Source organism: Protopterus annectens, chromosome 6.part0 (assembly GCF_019279795.1).
Source record: "Protopterus annectens isolate FY-2018-M chromosome 6.part0, PAN1.0, whole genome shotgun sequence".
NCBI lineage: Eukaryota > Metazoa > Chordata > Ceratodontiformes > Protopteridae > Protopterus > Protopterus annectens.
Genome location: NC_056737.1, coordinates 1672314875 through 1672331607, shown reverse-complemented (window position 1 = coordinate 1672331607; position 16733 = coordinate 1672314875). Strand labels below are relative to the sequence as shown.

General features: G+C 37.6%; 1 protein-coding gene across 1 annotated transcript in view; it reads right to left on the bottom strand.

Moving 5' to 3' along the window:
* The window catches only part of THADA (THADA armadillo repeat containing), a 3943996-nt gene that overhangs the window by 3408975 nt on the left and 518288 nt on the right, over positions 1-16733 (bottom strand). Inside the window, exon 16 of the mRNA XM_044073699.1 lies at positions 4744-4895. Coding sequence (XP_043929634.1) covers positions 4744-4895 — 152 coding nt within the window. The remainder of the gene's footprint in view (positions 1-4743; positions 4896-16733) is intronic.

Genomic DNA, 16733 nt, shown 5'->3' with positions numbered 1-16733 from the left:
ACACACACACACACACACACACACACACACACACCTCCGAGCATGCTCAGTGGTAGCCATCACCACCAGCCTGGTGAAGCGAAGTGCACAAAACCCAATCCAGTGCATACTTGCAGTCTGCAAGCACCATGCAAGTGTACTGCAGTGACTGACTGCCCCTCCCCCAGAAAGGATGAGCCACTGTTGGATGCTCAGTCACATACTCTTCTGCTCAGCTTCTCCTGCGTCAACCAGAAAATACAGTTCTAGAGAGAGCCAGACAGTGCCATCAATATGGCTATGCCAAAATGTAATTACGTGGCTGAATAGTATATTAGTAGTTATGGCAAGGTCTCCCACGCAACTGTACTTTTCTTACATATGCTGAGAGTTTGGGAGTCAAACATCAACCATGAAGAAAGACACAAAGTTATAGAACAGAAGAAAACAGGTGTGAAAATAACCACAAAGAAAGCCAAAACCGGTCTGAGTTGAATGCTAGCTAGTTCTTGGACAACTATAGTGACATCTCCAGCCATTTCTCTAATATCATCCTACTGCCACCCCTAGGCATCTAATAATGCCTCCTTCTCCTTACAACAGCAGTTCTAAAACCATGCCATACAAAACTCATTGAAATATTTCATATTAATGATTACACAACTGGCAACAGAACTGTTGAAACTAACAGTATGTGAGAGATGCACATACACAATTTAACTGGAGGCAAAAATCTCACATACAGACAAGACTGTCAAGCACACACACTATATCTACTACACAGTGTTTACCACATACACAGACCAACTTGTGCTGAGGTGGTAAAAGGTAATCCTCCCAAACCTTTAAACAGCACTCATCAAAAACAATATCAAACACCACAAATTCTCATACACCCACTAGAGCCTCAAAAGCAAAGCCCATAAGATAAGCAAACACATTACCCAGGACTCTTGTCACACAGGACTCCACTGCATGACACAAATGCCCAACTCACCAAACTGAACAAGAAGAAGACAAAGTTAGCTGCTTATCTGCAGCCAGGATCTGCCATGTTATGCACAAACTCCAGTCACTACATCACAGGTACCAGTATGATTCTATCAAAGCCATGTGGGTGTTAATGACCTGAGACACACTTCTCTGGACTATATGAAGAGATACATTGTTGATCTCTCTGAATAGGTGTCTTGCACTGAGCATCATTCTACCTTCACCACAGTACAAGCAAAGGATAACCGACTCCAACAACTGGCTTAGTTTCTGGTGTCATTCCAGAGGGATTCAATATTTATCAGCATGGGAGAAAATGGTTAACAAACCACATTGCTTTGCAAAGGATGGCTTGCACCTGTCTCCGCTAGACTTCTGAATATCGGCTAAAACATTATTCACTTCCTTAAAGCCTATTTTAGGCAATGCCAAATTGACAAACCTACCAACATGGCAAACAAATCCTAAAGCAACCTAAATGTGTTACTGCTCAATACTAGTAGCCTAAATAAGGAACTCCACACCCTGGAGATACAGATGTCTGTGCAGTTACCAAGACTCGGTTTAAATCCACAGGAAGCACTCCCGCAGTGCAAGGATTCAGTGCCTTCCACATATTTAGACTATCAGTCAGCTGCACAGAGAGGGACAAAAGGTTCAGGAGTTTCAATCTCTATTAATAACAAGCATAACTCCATTGTTTAAACAGGATGATGCCCTGGAATTTATCTAAGTACAAATCACAACAGACAAAAGTCCACACCATATCCTAGCAAGCTATAGGTCACCATCTAGGTCCCTACAATCCCATAGCTCATACCAACACCTACTGTAGACAATCACCATTAAACCAAATACCCTATTCAAGGGAGACTTTACCCCTCTTAAGACTGGAATAATACACTGCCACATACCCACAGGCACAATAATTCATGGACTATACTAATACAAATACCCTTGACAAGATAGCATGCATACCTAACAGAGGTTCAAACACACTGGACCTGGTACTTACCAATATGGGAGAGCGCTTCCCCCCCCTGTCATGTCCTCATTAGTAAGGTCAGACAGCAAAGATATCTCCTTCAAAATAAAAATGAGTTAGAAACTACTCCAAAGCAAACTGCATGTTATTAAGTGATAGTTTGTCAAGATTCAAAGCCCCTCCCAACCCCAGGTTTACAGCAACCTATGCGGAATTGTTCACAGAGACACTTGTGCAACCATATAAATGGCTGTATAGAGGCTGCTGTACCTACTAGAACTAAGCCCAAAATAGCTTCCCACTGAATGTGAAGCTTGAGAAGTGAATTCCAATTTCCACAGTTCAAGAACAAAAGCTGTACCTTCTTACAACTGGCGGTCTGATTACAGTGGTTTACAACACATGTGTACAATGCCAGCATGCTAGGAGGAATAGTGCTAAAGGAATAAGCCTTACTGATGGCTGGAATGTAGTAAGATCTCACCTGGCCCATCATGCTCTGCAGTGACTGCAACATTTCTCTCCATAACAACCTACACATGGGGTTTGGAACCTTGATGTGCAACAGTCCCTTGGCAAGGGGAACTGCAGTGGTGTGGAAGCTGCAGAAGTGACCCTATGGGGTGCAGGAACTAGGGAAGCATGACTGTGGTAGCACAAAGATGAATCAACATGGATAATGTACAAATCTTTGGGAAAGTAAACACTGACAGATTTTACAGAAGCATAACTGAAAGTACTACCCTTTCTTCAGTGCTGTGTCATACTAGAAAATGCAAATGACATTCCTTAAGACTTCAGAAAACAAAGCTTACTATGTACACTTCTGAGAACTGCAGAAAGTGGTGCAATAATGACACCCTGTTGCAGTAAGAGATAACAAATAAAGCAATATTGTAAGGATAAAACTGGCAAAAACAAGGAAACAACTGTGACAAAAAACAAAAAAAATATCAAAGCTACTTGGTCATAAATAAAAGAAACCATCATTACGCATTGTTGAAGTGTAACAAGACATGCAGAGACCACATAGGGGAATTACTACAGAATTAGAGTCCAGATGGGATGCCAGACCGAAGATGACTGAAAGTATCTTTAGCACCCTAATCAAACATGTCTGCATGGAAGATGACAGCAAAATTTTAACACCATCATAAAAATATGCATGAAAATACAGGATGGAGAAGACAAAGTGCCAGGGAGAAGAAACAATCATATCTTCTGGTTGTGTTTTATGATATAGCTGTTCAGGATCAACTACTAGATACATCTGGCACAATGCAGAAACACTAGAAGTACACTCTGCATGCTGTTCTGTGTTTAAATTTGTCTTAATCCACAATGCACTCTCCCACTACAGAATGTACTATGACAGTAATGCTGGCATGCAAGCAGAATTCAAAAGTCACTAAAGAACTTACTGTTAAGAAAGGACAATCATCTGGAAAGGTAGACCGCAAAAGCAATGGATAAAAATATATCCAATATAAATGGATTACTAAAAAGAGGCAGAAAAGACAAATATATCCAATACACAGTTTAATAAAAGGAGCAGAGAGAAGACATATTAAGGGCAAAAGGGAACATGTTAAGTAAGACATCTGAAAAGGCAGAGAAACCAAAAACTAAAATTAAAATACGTAGACCTAAATGAAACCAGAAATGACTGAAAGACTAAGGATTATGTGAGAAGGACACTACCTCTGACATTACAGAGACAGAAAAATGCAACTTTGGAGAATCAGGGATTGCAGTACTCACCACAGATGCTGAGGACTGTGAAGGAAGTGGTAAATACAAGTACGAATAATCAATAATAGCTTGTGTAGAAAAAAATGGGCTAAAGCTTGTATGAATACCAACAGCATTACTATATTAAGCAAAAACACAACAGACGAAAGAATCTGCAAGGATTTCTAGAATGTTGGAGATTACGACTTTGGCAAACACTCCAGTAGCTTTTCTCTTCTTCTCCAAAACAAACCACGTTTGTTGTTGCATCAATTCTACTTTACTTATCTTTCTATTCATTCCATTTTAGGATGTTAAACCTGCATACAACATACCATTATAATACTTTTACTGTATACAACATATAATATTCCAGTAAAGGTATTTTATACAGAACCTATGATCAGTGGTCAGACCTTTGGAAAATATATAAAAAATATTTACCAGCATAATAGCTGACAAACAAACATACAAACGTCTCCTCATTAAACCCATGTTCGACTATCAGCATGGGAGTTAGGGGGACTGGGTTGGGGAGGATATGAATGAACAGCTGATGCCATAATGATCATCATGGGAGGTGGGGGGCCGTTCAGCTTGCAGCACTGCTGACGCCTGCAGAAGTGTAGGTTTATCTCCTGTAGCAAGAAAGTTCAGCATGCCTGGAATGCTACTTATGTACGGTAATATTCCTGCACTTCCGGAGTGCAGGTAAAGTGGATCACACAACCTGTTAAAGGGGTGGAGACAGGATGATTGGCTGAATCAGTAAAGTGACCCACTCCCAAACACCCAACTGCCACCTCCAACAGGAAATGAATGGGCTGCAAGATTCTTACTCTGATGGAGGAATGAATGGGTCAGATGGGTGCAGGAAACACAGCTAAAGGGCAGAATCCACAGACACCAAAACAGCACTTATTTGACCAGTGCAAAATCATGGCACATGGGACAGTTACTCCATTTCAACTACATTTCAGCAAGTGCTTATAAAGAAAAGGAAAGTGATTCAGAGAACACATACACATATGCAAAGAAACAGAAAAAAATATTACCTGTAAACCCAAGACAGGAAAAGGAAACTTCAGCAAAAGTTCAAATGCCAATTGTTTTACTTCTTGAAAACTGGAAACAAAACAAGTAAGCAATGTTTGTGCTCGTGCAGGATTTACAGCAAGGGCCAGGTGAAATCCTATTTGGCTTTGCCCTGTGTAAACAAGAAATTAAAAATATGTTATAAAATTAAACCATTGGGAATTAACAAAACACTAAATCATTAAACAAAAAGCAGGAGTTCTTATGTACAACAGACACACTATCCATATAGGATACAAATGTAACTCAGTAACAGAATGAACAGACCAAAAGCGATCTGTTTCAGTGCAATGGGTTATTATGCCTCTGTTCAACTGTAATATTACATGTGAAATGACACTTCAGTGTAACCAGGTATGGGAGTAATCATTTTCTTACAATAGACACTAGCTCATAACACACCCTCCACTTACTCTCTTCTTTCTTTCCTTGTAAATCAAATCATTTCAGATTTCGGGGTCTTTTACTTAAATTAACCTTTTGCTACTAAATGAAAGAAGTTTTTTTTTCTTTGCATCAGATATCAGGTATCAAATCAGATTACCAAAAAAACTTTCACCGAATCAGAAGCAGCCAATCACAATATGGTATGAATTACTGCAAAATAACAGTTGTGCAAATCATACTTACACTCCAGGGCTGAAACCACTCAGGATAAATACTTCTTTCTAAGACCCATGGTAACTTCAGAGATCAGTAGTTTGCAGGAGTTGGGAGTATGCTCCCTATAAGTCCTGTACAATACCTACTGCATGCCATACATCTGCAGTGCTAACTAGGCATGCAGACAGAATAATGCAGGGGTGAAAAAGAAATCCCAACACTGATTATGGCACCACTCCTGAAGCTCGACTCTTGACTCAAGCAGGGATTAATAGTCCATAAGGATCTAGCAATGAAGGAAAATGTTGTTTGTGTCCATGTTTGATGAACATAGAGCCTCCCACTGCATGTCTTACGATCATTCAATCCCCTGTACAAGTACCTTCAGGAAAGGTGCAACAACCAACCAAAAGGAGCCATAATCCAGTCAGACATGGTGCACTTTTTCTGTTGCCTTGTTGCAAAGGCAACAGAAAAAAGTGCACCATGTCTGACAGGAGTGGTGCCATAATCAGCGTTGGGATTTCTTTTATAAGTAGGTATCAAGTAAGCAACAGCATCACCACCTTGGGATTGCCATGCCTATATCCCTAGTTCTGAATGCCACTCAAGCCTCTGTTTACATGGCAGTGATCAGCTAACTATACCACCAATCTCTCCCTCTGTGAAGGGTGGACCCATATCAGCCACTCACTCCCATCCTCCCATGGCCAGCTCTTATAGTGCCAGAGATACCAGTCAAGCTTTTGCCTTCTAGGTCATATCAGGGCTTTGTAACTCTGTTCTGTTAAGCCAGGCTCTTTACAAGGGGAATGAACAGGTCAAGTGAATGGCCTATGGAGGTCTGACAGTCAGAGTTGTGGGGATTAGAAGTCAGAAAAATGGTACTTCAACAACTTTGCCTGGAAAAAATTAAAAAGATCCAGTATATCTAAAAGTTAAATGACAGGATTTCAGCAAGTGAACCAAAATACATTTCTTGCATGTATATTTTGACTCAATACACTTCAAAGAACTGTGCCACAAACATAAAACTGAAGAAAAAAACAGAAAAGAAAATAAGAACAAAAGGACAAAATTGATACAGATCGTGAAAAATATAGTTTTCAACATTGTCATTTTGTTCAAAAACAACAGTGCTATCTATCCCCTCCACTCCCAATCATTATAGTCACGCTTATTGGATAGAATTTCTGAAACTAATTAGATAACATTACAATCTTTCTGCACATTTAACTCAGATAAGCTAAAAATGTTCATGGACACTGTACAGGAATTACCTTACTACAGAAATGCACGACTTGCTTTGCAACAAGATTACTCACTGACAATTCCTGCAGCCAATATCTGGAGGAAGGAGCTTACGGTCACCTTCCCAGTTTTTCAGTAGTAAACGGACAGCCATAGTTGAAATCAGGGGAAATAATGTTCTAAATGTTGGAGTTTGGGCTGATGCACTTAATATCAAAAAGTAAATCATGATGCAAGTTACAGAGGACTCACTTCATTCCCAGGTTCTTGGCAGAACTTACAGACTTTACAACATTAAAGCATTATGTGGGACATATGTGTACCACATAAACAAATCTGTGGAATGCAATCTACTTTCAGTGTTTGCTGTTCAGGAGGTCCAGTTATTAGCTCTGATGTTAAGAATAACAAAAGAATGTGGGTTCTATCCCCATTCCAGATGCTTAGACTGATGTTCCAATACTGACAGTGCAGTGCAACATAAGGGTGCTTGAGATGACATGCTAAACCAAGGTTCCATCTGCCTAAGCTAGTGGTAGCTTAGGTGGAGGTTAAGAGCTGCATAACATTTACAAACCAAAGTATGCCTTTTATTAAGTTTCAGCACAAACAGTACAATATAATCAAACACAATGTATACTGGTAAAAATTAATGTATCAAGTCAAAATCCTAACACCACAAACATAGTAAACATAGTCCTCATCAATATATAAATGGACTTCTGTGACTATCATCCCACCCATTCTTATAAAATATTGCTATGCAGCATTCCCTTCTAACCTTTCACACAATAGTTTGTTCCATCCTTCACATATGAAAAATTTAGTAATCTTATCATATTTGACTTACAAAATGTGCTCTTCCACAGAATCAAGTCGCTGAATCCCAGATCCTTTTTCTATTTCCACAAACCTTTTATTCTAGTACAGTTTAAAATCTGTCAAGACTTTCCATCCCTTTCACAGCTCTCCATTAAACCTAGTATTTTTCAACATTAACTTTGCACTTTATCAAGTGCTTCACAGGAAATTGATACTGTACCAGTCACCTTGTAAATGCCCATAACTGAATCCACCCTCCCAAATGACACCTCCTATACCCTAATGCCTCCATAACGTCTTTAACAGGTTTTAGTCCACATATCAACAAAACAGAAAATCTGTACCACAGTATAACATCAAAGCTTGGCATTTATTGGAATCATTAAAATTAATATACTGTGTATCTTATTTATACACAACATTAAGGAAAAAAACTACAAAAGAAAGCAAGAAGAAAGTAAGAGACAAAAAAGATACAGTAAGGAAAAATAAAGTTTCCATCATAATCCAAAAATACTGTTATCCTCTCTAATCCCACTCACCACCAGTTATGCCCTAGAAAAAGAGCCCTCATTTCTCCACCTTTTCTTGTCAGCTGTCCATCCAAGCCTTAAATTTATGTTGCAGTGTAATCCAAGAATGCTATTCTGTTTTCATACCTTCCAAAGTAACCAGAACTATGAAGATGAAAGAGAAAATGGATGAAGCAGAAATAAACCATTTTCAGCCAAGGGATCCCCCTTTTATGTGGTATGGTGTCCTCCCTAAGGCACTGAAAAATACCCATTACTACTTTTTCCACAGTTCCTGACAATGCAGATTTACTAACCCCTAGGAATGGATATTACCAGATATATTTTACTAAAACAGGGGTGGAAGCTATTGCACAACACTAAGACAGCAACAGACTCCAGCAACTGTGAACACACACACACTTCCAACTAAAAAGAGAGAGAGAGAGACAAAAGCAAATGCCAGCAACCAAACTTTCATCACCATCATCCTCACAAATTTACCATACCGAGACTTGCTTCTAAATATCTCAAGAGATGAGAAACTGCCAGTAATAGTTCTATGATATAGTTATTGTCTTTGGTAAAAAAAGAATCACTATCCATACAACTCAATATGCTAAGGAATGCCACACCATCTCTACCTGAATTACTTATTTCATATTTAAGCCAAACAGTACAGATAAGATATACAATGGACAGCCTTGACCAACACATTTAATCATCAACATTTTCTTTTCCCATACACCCTATTCACCATATGCAGAATGTACAACTTTGTATACGAGCAACAAATACAATGCTGAAGCATATAATAAGGTACATCAACCTGGACTTCATGCAATCTACCTTTAAAATCCTAATTGGTGTCAACTTCCAAAATCAACCCATCCTTATCTCTGTCTACATAATTTACAAATTCCCATACCTTTCCTAAAACCATCTTAATGTCTTTCTCTTTACCTATATCCTCAATCTTCTGTTCCACACAACTTGCCATCTTTTACCCCCATTCTATACTGCACTACTAAACCTACATGCTTTTTGTTTGCACTTCACACAATGCCCTCTGTTTAACTTATCATACCTTTCCTGAGGTTTTTTGAAGAGCTTAAACTTCCTACCTTTGCATCACAGCATGGGGTGAGCAAAGTGTCAAACATTTTCACACCACTGGCAAACATTTTTGACTTCTACTTTTGTTTCAAAAAATTTAAAACCATCACTATTCCTATGGTCATGCCACTGAAGATGAACATTAAATTAACTTCATTTATGTCCGCACAGGAAAAGGTGTGAGGCGAGTCCACAAAATACAATGGATGCACATGTCCATTACAGTTTATGGCTGTACCTCATGCTATCTCTAAAATGACATTACCAAGAGCTATACTGCATTTATTTGGGCCATGGTTCAGTAAAAGATTTACTATTTTTTTAATTAAAAACAGCTCAAATAAATAAGGAATGAAATGGCTAGAGATGCACACTTAACTCATCAGCTGACTGCAACCATCCACCTCTGAATCTCAGCAAAACACTTTGCAATAAACTTCTTAATACTCTGATACAAATCTCTCTTCTCTGATGCAGCAATCATTATCCTTCCTTCAAAGATCCGACAAAATCTTCCATCAGATACTTACCTAGAACTTAAAGAATTTCATAATATAACCCTTCTGCAAGCCTGCCACTGCTTTTAATCACTTCCATGAGAATACATTTTCAGAAACTGTCCTTTTTCAACTGAACATGAAAACCCAGAACCAACCTAAGCATGTTTCTCCCTCTCAAACTTGCCAACCAAAAAAACAAAAATTGCAAGTTCCAACATTCCCTCCAAAGTACTAACCGGCCCTCATTTCGCAATCAATCAATTCCTTCTTCTGGCAGGATTCAAAAGAAATATTCTGTTTCCCATATTATATCCAAAGTTTTTTTTTTCCTTTGGGCTTCAGAAATACATCCTTAGCATGACAATTTGAAGCAGTTTTATTGCTATGTGTTGTTAACCCTAGATCATACAGCAGTTCTAGGTTCATTTCCCATAGCCTCCATCTGTCGCCTGTGTGACACTCAGCAAGTCACTCGAATAGATATTGCTCTTGGATATTTACTAAAAGGGGACTGCACTCAGTGCTCTTACTAACTTAAGAAATAGGCCTGATTACTTGACTCCACTAATTAATTACATTTCTCTCAAATTCTATCATAACTTGCACTTTAAACCTCAACTCTTCAAATAGGAAAGTATATTACATACCTTCACCCTTCAAAATCACTCAGCAATGCACTCAATTCTTACAAACATATGAAAATCTTTGTGATCTCACAGCAGTTACACGCCTTACTTTTTATATTTCCTAAAGAAACCCAAGCTTTGAACTTAAGGATTCCCCTTGATTTCCACTTGAGTTTCAAGCCCTATAACCAGAAAACACACTTTCAAACACAAATTCCCCAACATCCTGAAAAATGGAGTGCTAAAAATGTAATTATCAAAATTTCAAATATCTCCTTTCTCTTGCAGGTGTAACCCAGCTAAAACAGAGACTGAAAGAAACTTGGAAGGCATAATTTCCATACTCATCCGATCATCAAGACCCTGAAACTTAATGCCTACAGTACTCCAACTATAATTAAATCTTCCCTTGTACCTACAAAATGAATGTATTACTTTAAACAACTGTAATCTATCATTTGGAGTATCCAGGGCCTACATTCCAAATACCACCAACCTACAAATCCCTGTAAAAAAGTCTAGTCCTAAAGCTCTCCCCAGGATAACTGATTTATTCATAACCATTAAAAGTCCTCTCACATTAACACAAACATCCTTACTCATTCCTCCCCATCCAGGGACCAGAATACACACCCTCCCTATAAATCCTCATAAATAGCCCTCTCCTTCCAGTAAGTAAAAAACTACAGCCCTGCTTTGCTTATAAAAGTCAAGAACAGCCAGACTTCTGTACTCATTTTTTTCATATTACTGACATTAACATGCAACAAAATTCAAGAACCACAAGTCATACTTAATTCATATGCTCTTCCATGGGTTTTCCTCTTAACCTGACTTACTATTTTTTTAATTCTCTCTTGCCATACTCTGATCCTTTTTTCAGTACCTATATCAGAACCTCTACAATTTAATGAAGAAAGCCTATTGTCATGTTCAAAAGCCACAATTCAGTTTAATGAAATGCTACTATCTTTTTTAAACTATAAGAAACTTCTAACTAAAGGGTATTCTCAAGCACCAAAGGCTCAGTAGACCCCTCTCGCAATGCCTCCTCTACCACATTCAAGACTGTGCTACCTCAACATCTGGCTATTCAGGAAAACAATTGGGTCACAAATATTGCTTCTCTTACATGACACACAAAACAGATGGCACTGCTCTTTAACATATCTCAAACAGCAGTGCTCATTAACATGTCCCAGTTTACCACATACCTTACCGACTCCTTTGAGACAATTAACACTGACATGTTTTTCTCAACTACAACAGTAAACAGTATATGTCTGCTCTAAATACCTGGTGACCCAATTATTCCCATTAATACAAATCACATTCCCTAGATTTAACAAGTGATCATTCAGAGCTTCTAACAGTAGTTACGCTGGAGATGCATCCATTTTGTTGAAAGCAATTTTATCAGACATGACAACCCATCAAAACTGCTCCCTTCATTTTTTTTTAAGAAAGGCTGAATCACCCTGCACCCCCTAACCAACCAGTTTCTTAAACATATCAACACCTGAACTGACCCTGTAAGTACTCCATGCTTATCCATCTAGCCAACGCACCCAGTTCACAGATGCTTAGAAACGAGATTGCTTTCACACAGTCAACTTCATGAATTGTGCCTGTGAAAAACAGGCACCACTGAAAACTGTTAACCTTCACAGCTATTTTCTCCATCTCCTTTGTTCACAGGCATTTTGAGGCCTCTGTCTGCAGTTCCAAAATGCTACCAAACCATGAAGGAATGTTATGCACAACAGCACCAACCTTATCAATTTCTGCTTTCATCACTCTGTACACTACATCTTCTCCTGGCACCAAAGAGACCGACACAGTCCACAGCTAACATCGCCCACAACAGCATTTTCCACAAAAATATTAGGAGAAATATATTTATTGAATTGCCACTTATGACACAGGCAGTCATATATTTATGTAAATGAAAACACACTATATTGATATATTTTAAGTTGCAAACAATATACATCACTTATAATCTTCTACAAAGTCATTATCAATCAACCATTATATAGCTCATTCAATTCCTGCCTTTCCTTAAGCCTCATTCCTTCTCCAAAATATTATTCTTCACGTACTGTGCCCATAATTCCATGTTTTTCTGTGTAATTAGTTCCTATCCTTTTCTGACTATCCCATTTCCAGTTATGTCATCATTGTTACAATATTCACTATGTCTTGTACAGTTGGTTTAGACTTTGACTTCCATCTTCCAATAATTGCTTGCTTGGCAGCCACCATAATTAAACTCAGCAAGGCCTTACTATGTCTAGGTAATTCTGATTCTGTATCACAGCTCAAAAAATAATTTCCTTATTATTCCAATTTGCTCACCCAGTATTTCCGATAGAGTAGTGTACTGGGAAGTTTTAAAGTCTACCAACTCATTACACTCCACAAAAGTATGTTTCAATTATCACAACCCCAACATTTGCAATCGACCTGAGAAAAAAATTCTTTAGTCTGCTTAGGGTATAAAACACACATGTAAACACTTCCAAACAAAGATCTTAAATTTTCTAGACCTTGTTGCATATTTGGGAGCCATTCATATATCCCCCCATCGTTTCTTTGTGAATTTCTTATCCAGTCTCTCTTCCCAATAATTTCTAGCCTCCTCTAACTGATTTCTATAGTTATCATGCAGTATTTTATATGCCTTACTAATTATACTTTTTAATAGTTGCTTATGTTCTAGATTCTACTAGAAATTCTACTAATACTGGTCTTTCACTTAGGATCCCATATTCCTTTCTCTTTGCCTATAGTCTGACATCAATCCTTCATATGGAAGGCAATCTCTATCCTGCAGTCCAAATTAATACTTGGCCTCTTCCTAGTCTATTACCTTTCCTTCACTATTTTATCCTAAAACCTTGGTTCCTTTCATATTATTCTCCAGTAAATTCAGTCTCCCTTTTGCCTATTCTCCTTACCCCTAATTGCAGTCATCCCTAACAGGAGAATCTCCTTTCTCCGTTACTGTTTTGGCTTGGGTCTCAGAATACTTCTTGCTACTTTATGAATATAATGTGTGTTGTTGTATGGTTATTGTTATTCTCCTTAAGGATCTGTATCAAAAATCCCAGTCTCTCCTTTCTTGAGCTTCCCCCATTTCATCATCCCTTTCCATTGTGAATTATAGCTTTCTGCTTGTGCTATATATATAGCACTCTTAAATGTGTATCTCTGAAATACCCCTTCAAATCCGGTAATCCCAAACCACGTTGTTCTATTTCTACTGGAATGAACAACTTATCCCAATTGACTCTTGCTCTCTTTCCCTCCCAGATAAAATCCTTAAACTCTATTAATTACTATCACATCTTCTTCTCTGGTTGATAAAAATATGCCTGACCTATGTATAAAACTAAGGGGACTAAAACATTTTCACTATCTGTGTCTTGCTATTCATATCCATAAAACAGAGCTTCCAATATCTCAGTTATTCACTTTACCTTTTGTTTAGTCTCTTCCCACATATCCTTAGCTTCCACAATAGAATCCTTTTTAAACCATACTCTTAAGTACTTAACTGCATCGTGCTCCCATAAACATGGGTATTGCTGAACCAATTTGTGTACAGGTACATAGTTTATAGCTATTGCCTTTGTTTTAGCTTTAATCTTGTATCCAGAAAAGCCTTGAAACTGTCTACAGAATGTTCCACAGCACTGAAATGTCTTTTTCTGGCTTTATCTGGTAGAAAATATGACCTGCAAATAAAGACAATTTTTCTTGACTACCATATCAATTATAACCTTGAATTTCCAAGTCCCTTATTTTCTTTGCCAATGGTTCTAAATAGACGCAAATAATAAATGTGAAAGAGATCACCTTTGCCTGGTCCCTCTGCTGAAACAGAACTTATCAGAGAAGAAACCCCCACTTTACTTTTCGCCTCTGATCCCTCGTATAGCCTCCCAATAAACCTTATTATTTCATCAGGGCATGCAATTGCTTCCATTGCCCTACTCATAAAGTCCCAGCTTACTCTGTCAATAGTTTTGTCTGTATCCCGATCCAACAACGGTGGTATTTTCTTATGCTTTGCTTCCCTCTGGATCATCACTGTTCTATTAATGTTGTCAAATGTTTGCATCCCCTCCACAAAACCACACTGATCCATATCTATCAATTTTGGCATCACCTTTTGCCATTCTTCTAGCCATTATAGACATAAAACACTTTAATCATGGTTTAAAATTGAAACGGGCCTAAACAAAGCTGGACCTGGTGGGTCTTTACCTTCTTTATGTATTACAGCCACCACAGCTTTCTTCGGCATGTTGGTACTTCTTTTACTTTTAAAATACTGTTAAGCAAAACCTTCCAGATCTTATCACTTTCTTCCCACCTAGATTCCAAACTTCCAAAGGAATACAGTTTTATTCCTGGAGACTTTCCTGTAGATTGGTCATACCATCACCATTTTTACCTCATCTCCTACTATCCTGTTAGTAACTGGGACTCCTCTACCTCTAACTTTGGCATATTTAATTCTTCCATAAACATTTCATTTGTACTTTTTGATTTCCACATTTCTCTGATTTACACAGATTTTCAAAAAGTTTCCAAAATATTTATAATATCTCTACATGATCTTTGGTTATATTCCTTGTTATAGGCTCTCTAAGTAGGGTGGTTAGTTTTCAAGACTAAAAGAAAATGCACCAAGCCATAAAATGTACACAAAATCAAAAACTAAAAAAGTAAAAAAAAAAATAACCTATCAAAAAATTAATCCTAACAGAAAAGCAACTGTACCACAAACTATTCAAAATAAACAACTCAATCACATAAAAATAAAATCAAAAAGAAAAGGTCCAAATTATTCATAAAGTATTTCCATAATACCTCTCCACAGCATGTCATCATGTCATACTACCTAACTTGTACAAAAACGTTTACTGCATCTACAGTCAAGGATTTGTCAATTTTGAAGATTTTCACATTTGATTAAAAAAAATGCAAGAATACAAAATATTTTGTTAACCTATTGCATATGCCTCACCCTGTATCCAGTCAATGCAATGTTTTCTAGAACTTTATTGAGGCTGAATTTTTCATTATACCTATGAAGTTTGTTTGCAACTGCCCTGAATATTTTAGAGCAGTAATCATCCAATGACTGCTCCACACAAAACAGGTAAGAGAATTTAAATTTAACCATGAAGGTGAATGAAAAACTAATATAATTAAATAAAATTGTCCATTATCTTGAGATACCTTCACAACAAATAACATACCAAAAATGACCATTGGTAAGAGGTCATAGGTCTTGACTCTCCAGAGATTCCATTAAACTCCAATACGACTTTGAAAATCCAGAGTTTATTAAAAAATGTGTCTAGGATTCAAAAACAAATCAAAATCTGTTTTGTGGAAAGCTATTCCCAGGTAAGCTCAAAAATATAATCCCTGCAATGTGCCCTGGATCATCCCTAGGATCCTCCTATGGATCAAATGCTAAAGGGAGTAGCTTGGGTATAGATTGTGCTTCAGGAAGGAGATTTTACCTAGTCTCCAGAAGTTCCAAAGTTTTCATATTAAATCCTTTGAAATCTTCAAAATAAGTTACCTAAAATCAGTATTCACTTAAATAAGCTTTATTTGGTTTAGCGCTTTTGTCTTACAGACTTCGTCAGATGATTAAAAGCTTTTAGAACTTCTTCTAGAAGACGAAAGAACTTAGCCAAATAAAGCTTCTTTAAATGAATACTGGCTAATACCGTTAGCAAGAGATGTACACAATCAAATATAACTGGACATAGAGAAATATTAACAAGAAAACAGCCCTTTTTTGCACATAACATAATATTTCACCAAATCTAGAAGGTGATATAAAAATTATATTTGATAAACTGAAATATTTTACTAGTATAGCAGAATATAAAGTAAACAATTCATTACTGCATATAGACAATCCCTAATCCAGGACCAGCAGAGTTTCAAATTTCAGAATTTTTCAGATTTTAGAGCCCTCAGACAATTAATTACTAATACAGCTTAATTAGGAGTCAACATTTACAATTAATCTTTACTGCTAGTAGTAGATGACAAGACAGCAGTGAAACTACATTGCATAAACCTTGTATGCAGTGCTATGAAGAACTGATACTCATTTTTTTCAAAATTTAGGTGTCATTTATTTAGAGTAAGACTCAAGATTGTTGGAACTGCTCACTAACCCCCTCCACACCCCCACATTCAAATACACACACTGGATGTAATTAGAAGTTGCTGCAGAAGATGCAGTGTCTGATCACAGATTGTGACCGTCATCATCAAGTTGCAGTCAGATGTCGGATGATGGGCCAGGAACAACATTTTTAGGTGGCGAAGTAGTGCTGCAGCAGACAACCTTCTTAAAGACTTCCTGAAGTGTCATCTGTCTTATTAACAGTGAAATTAAAGACAGAACAATAAAGGTATCAGTGAGCAGTGAGCAGCAGATGCACTTAAGCACTCCAATTAGTACAAGCGCCAAGCAATA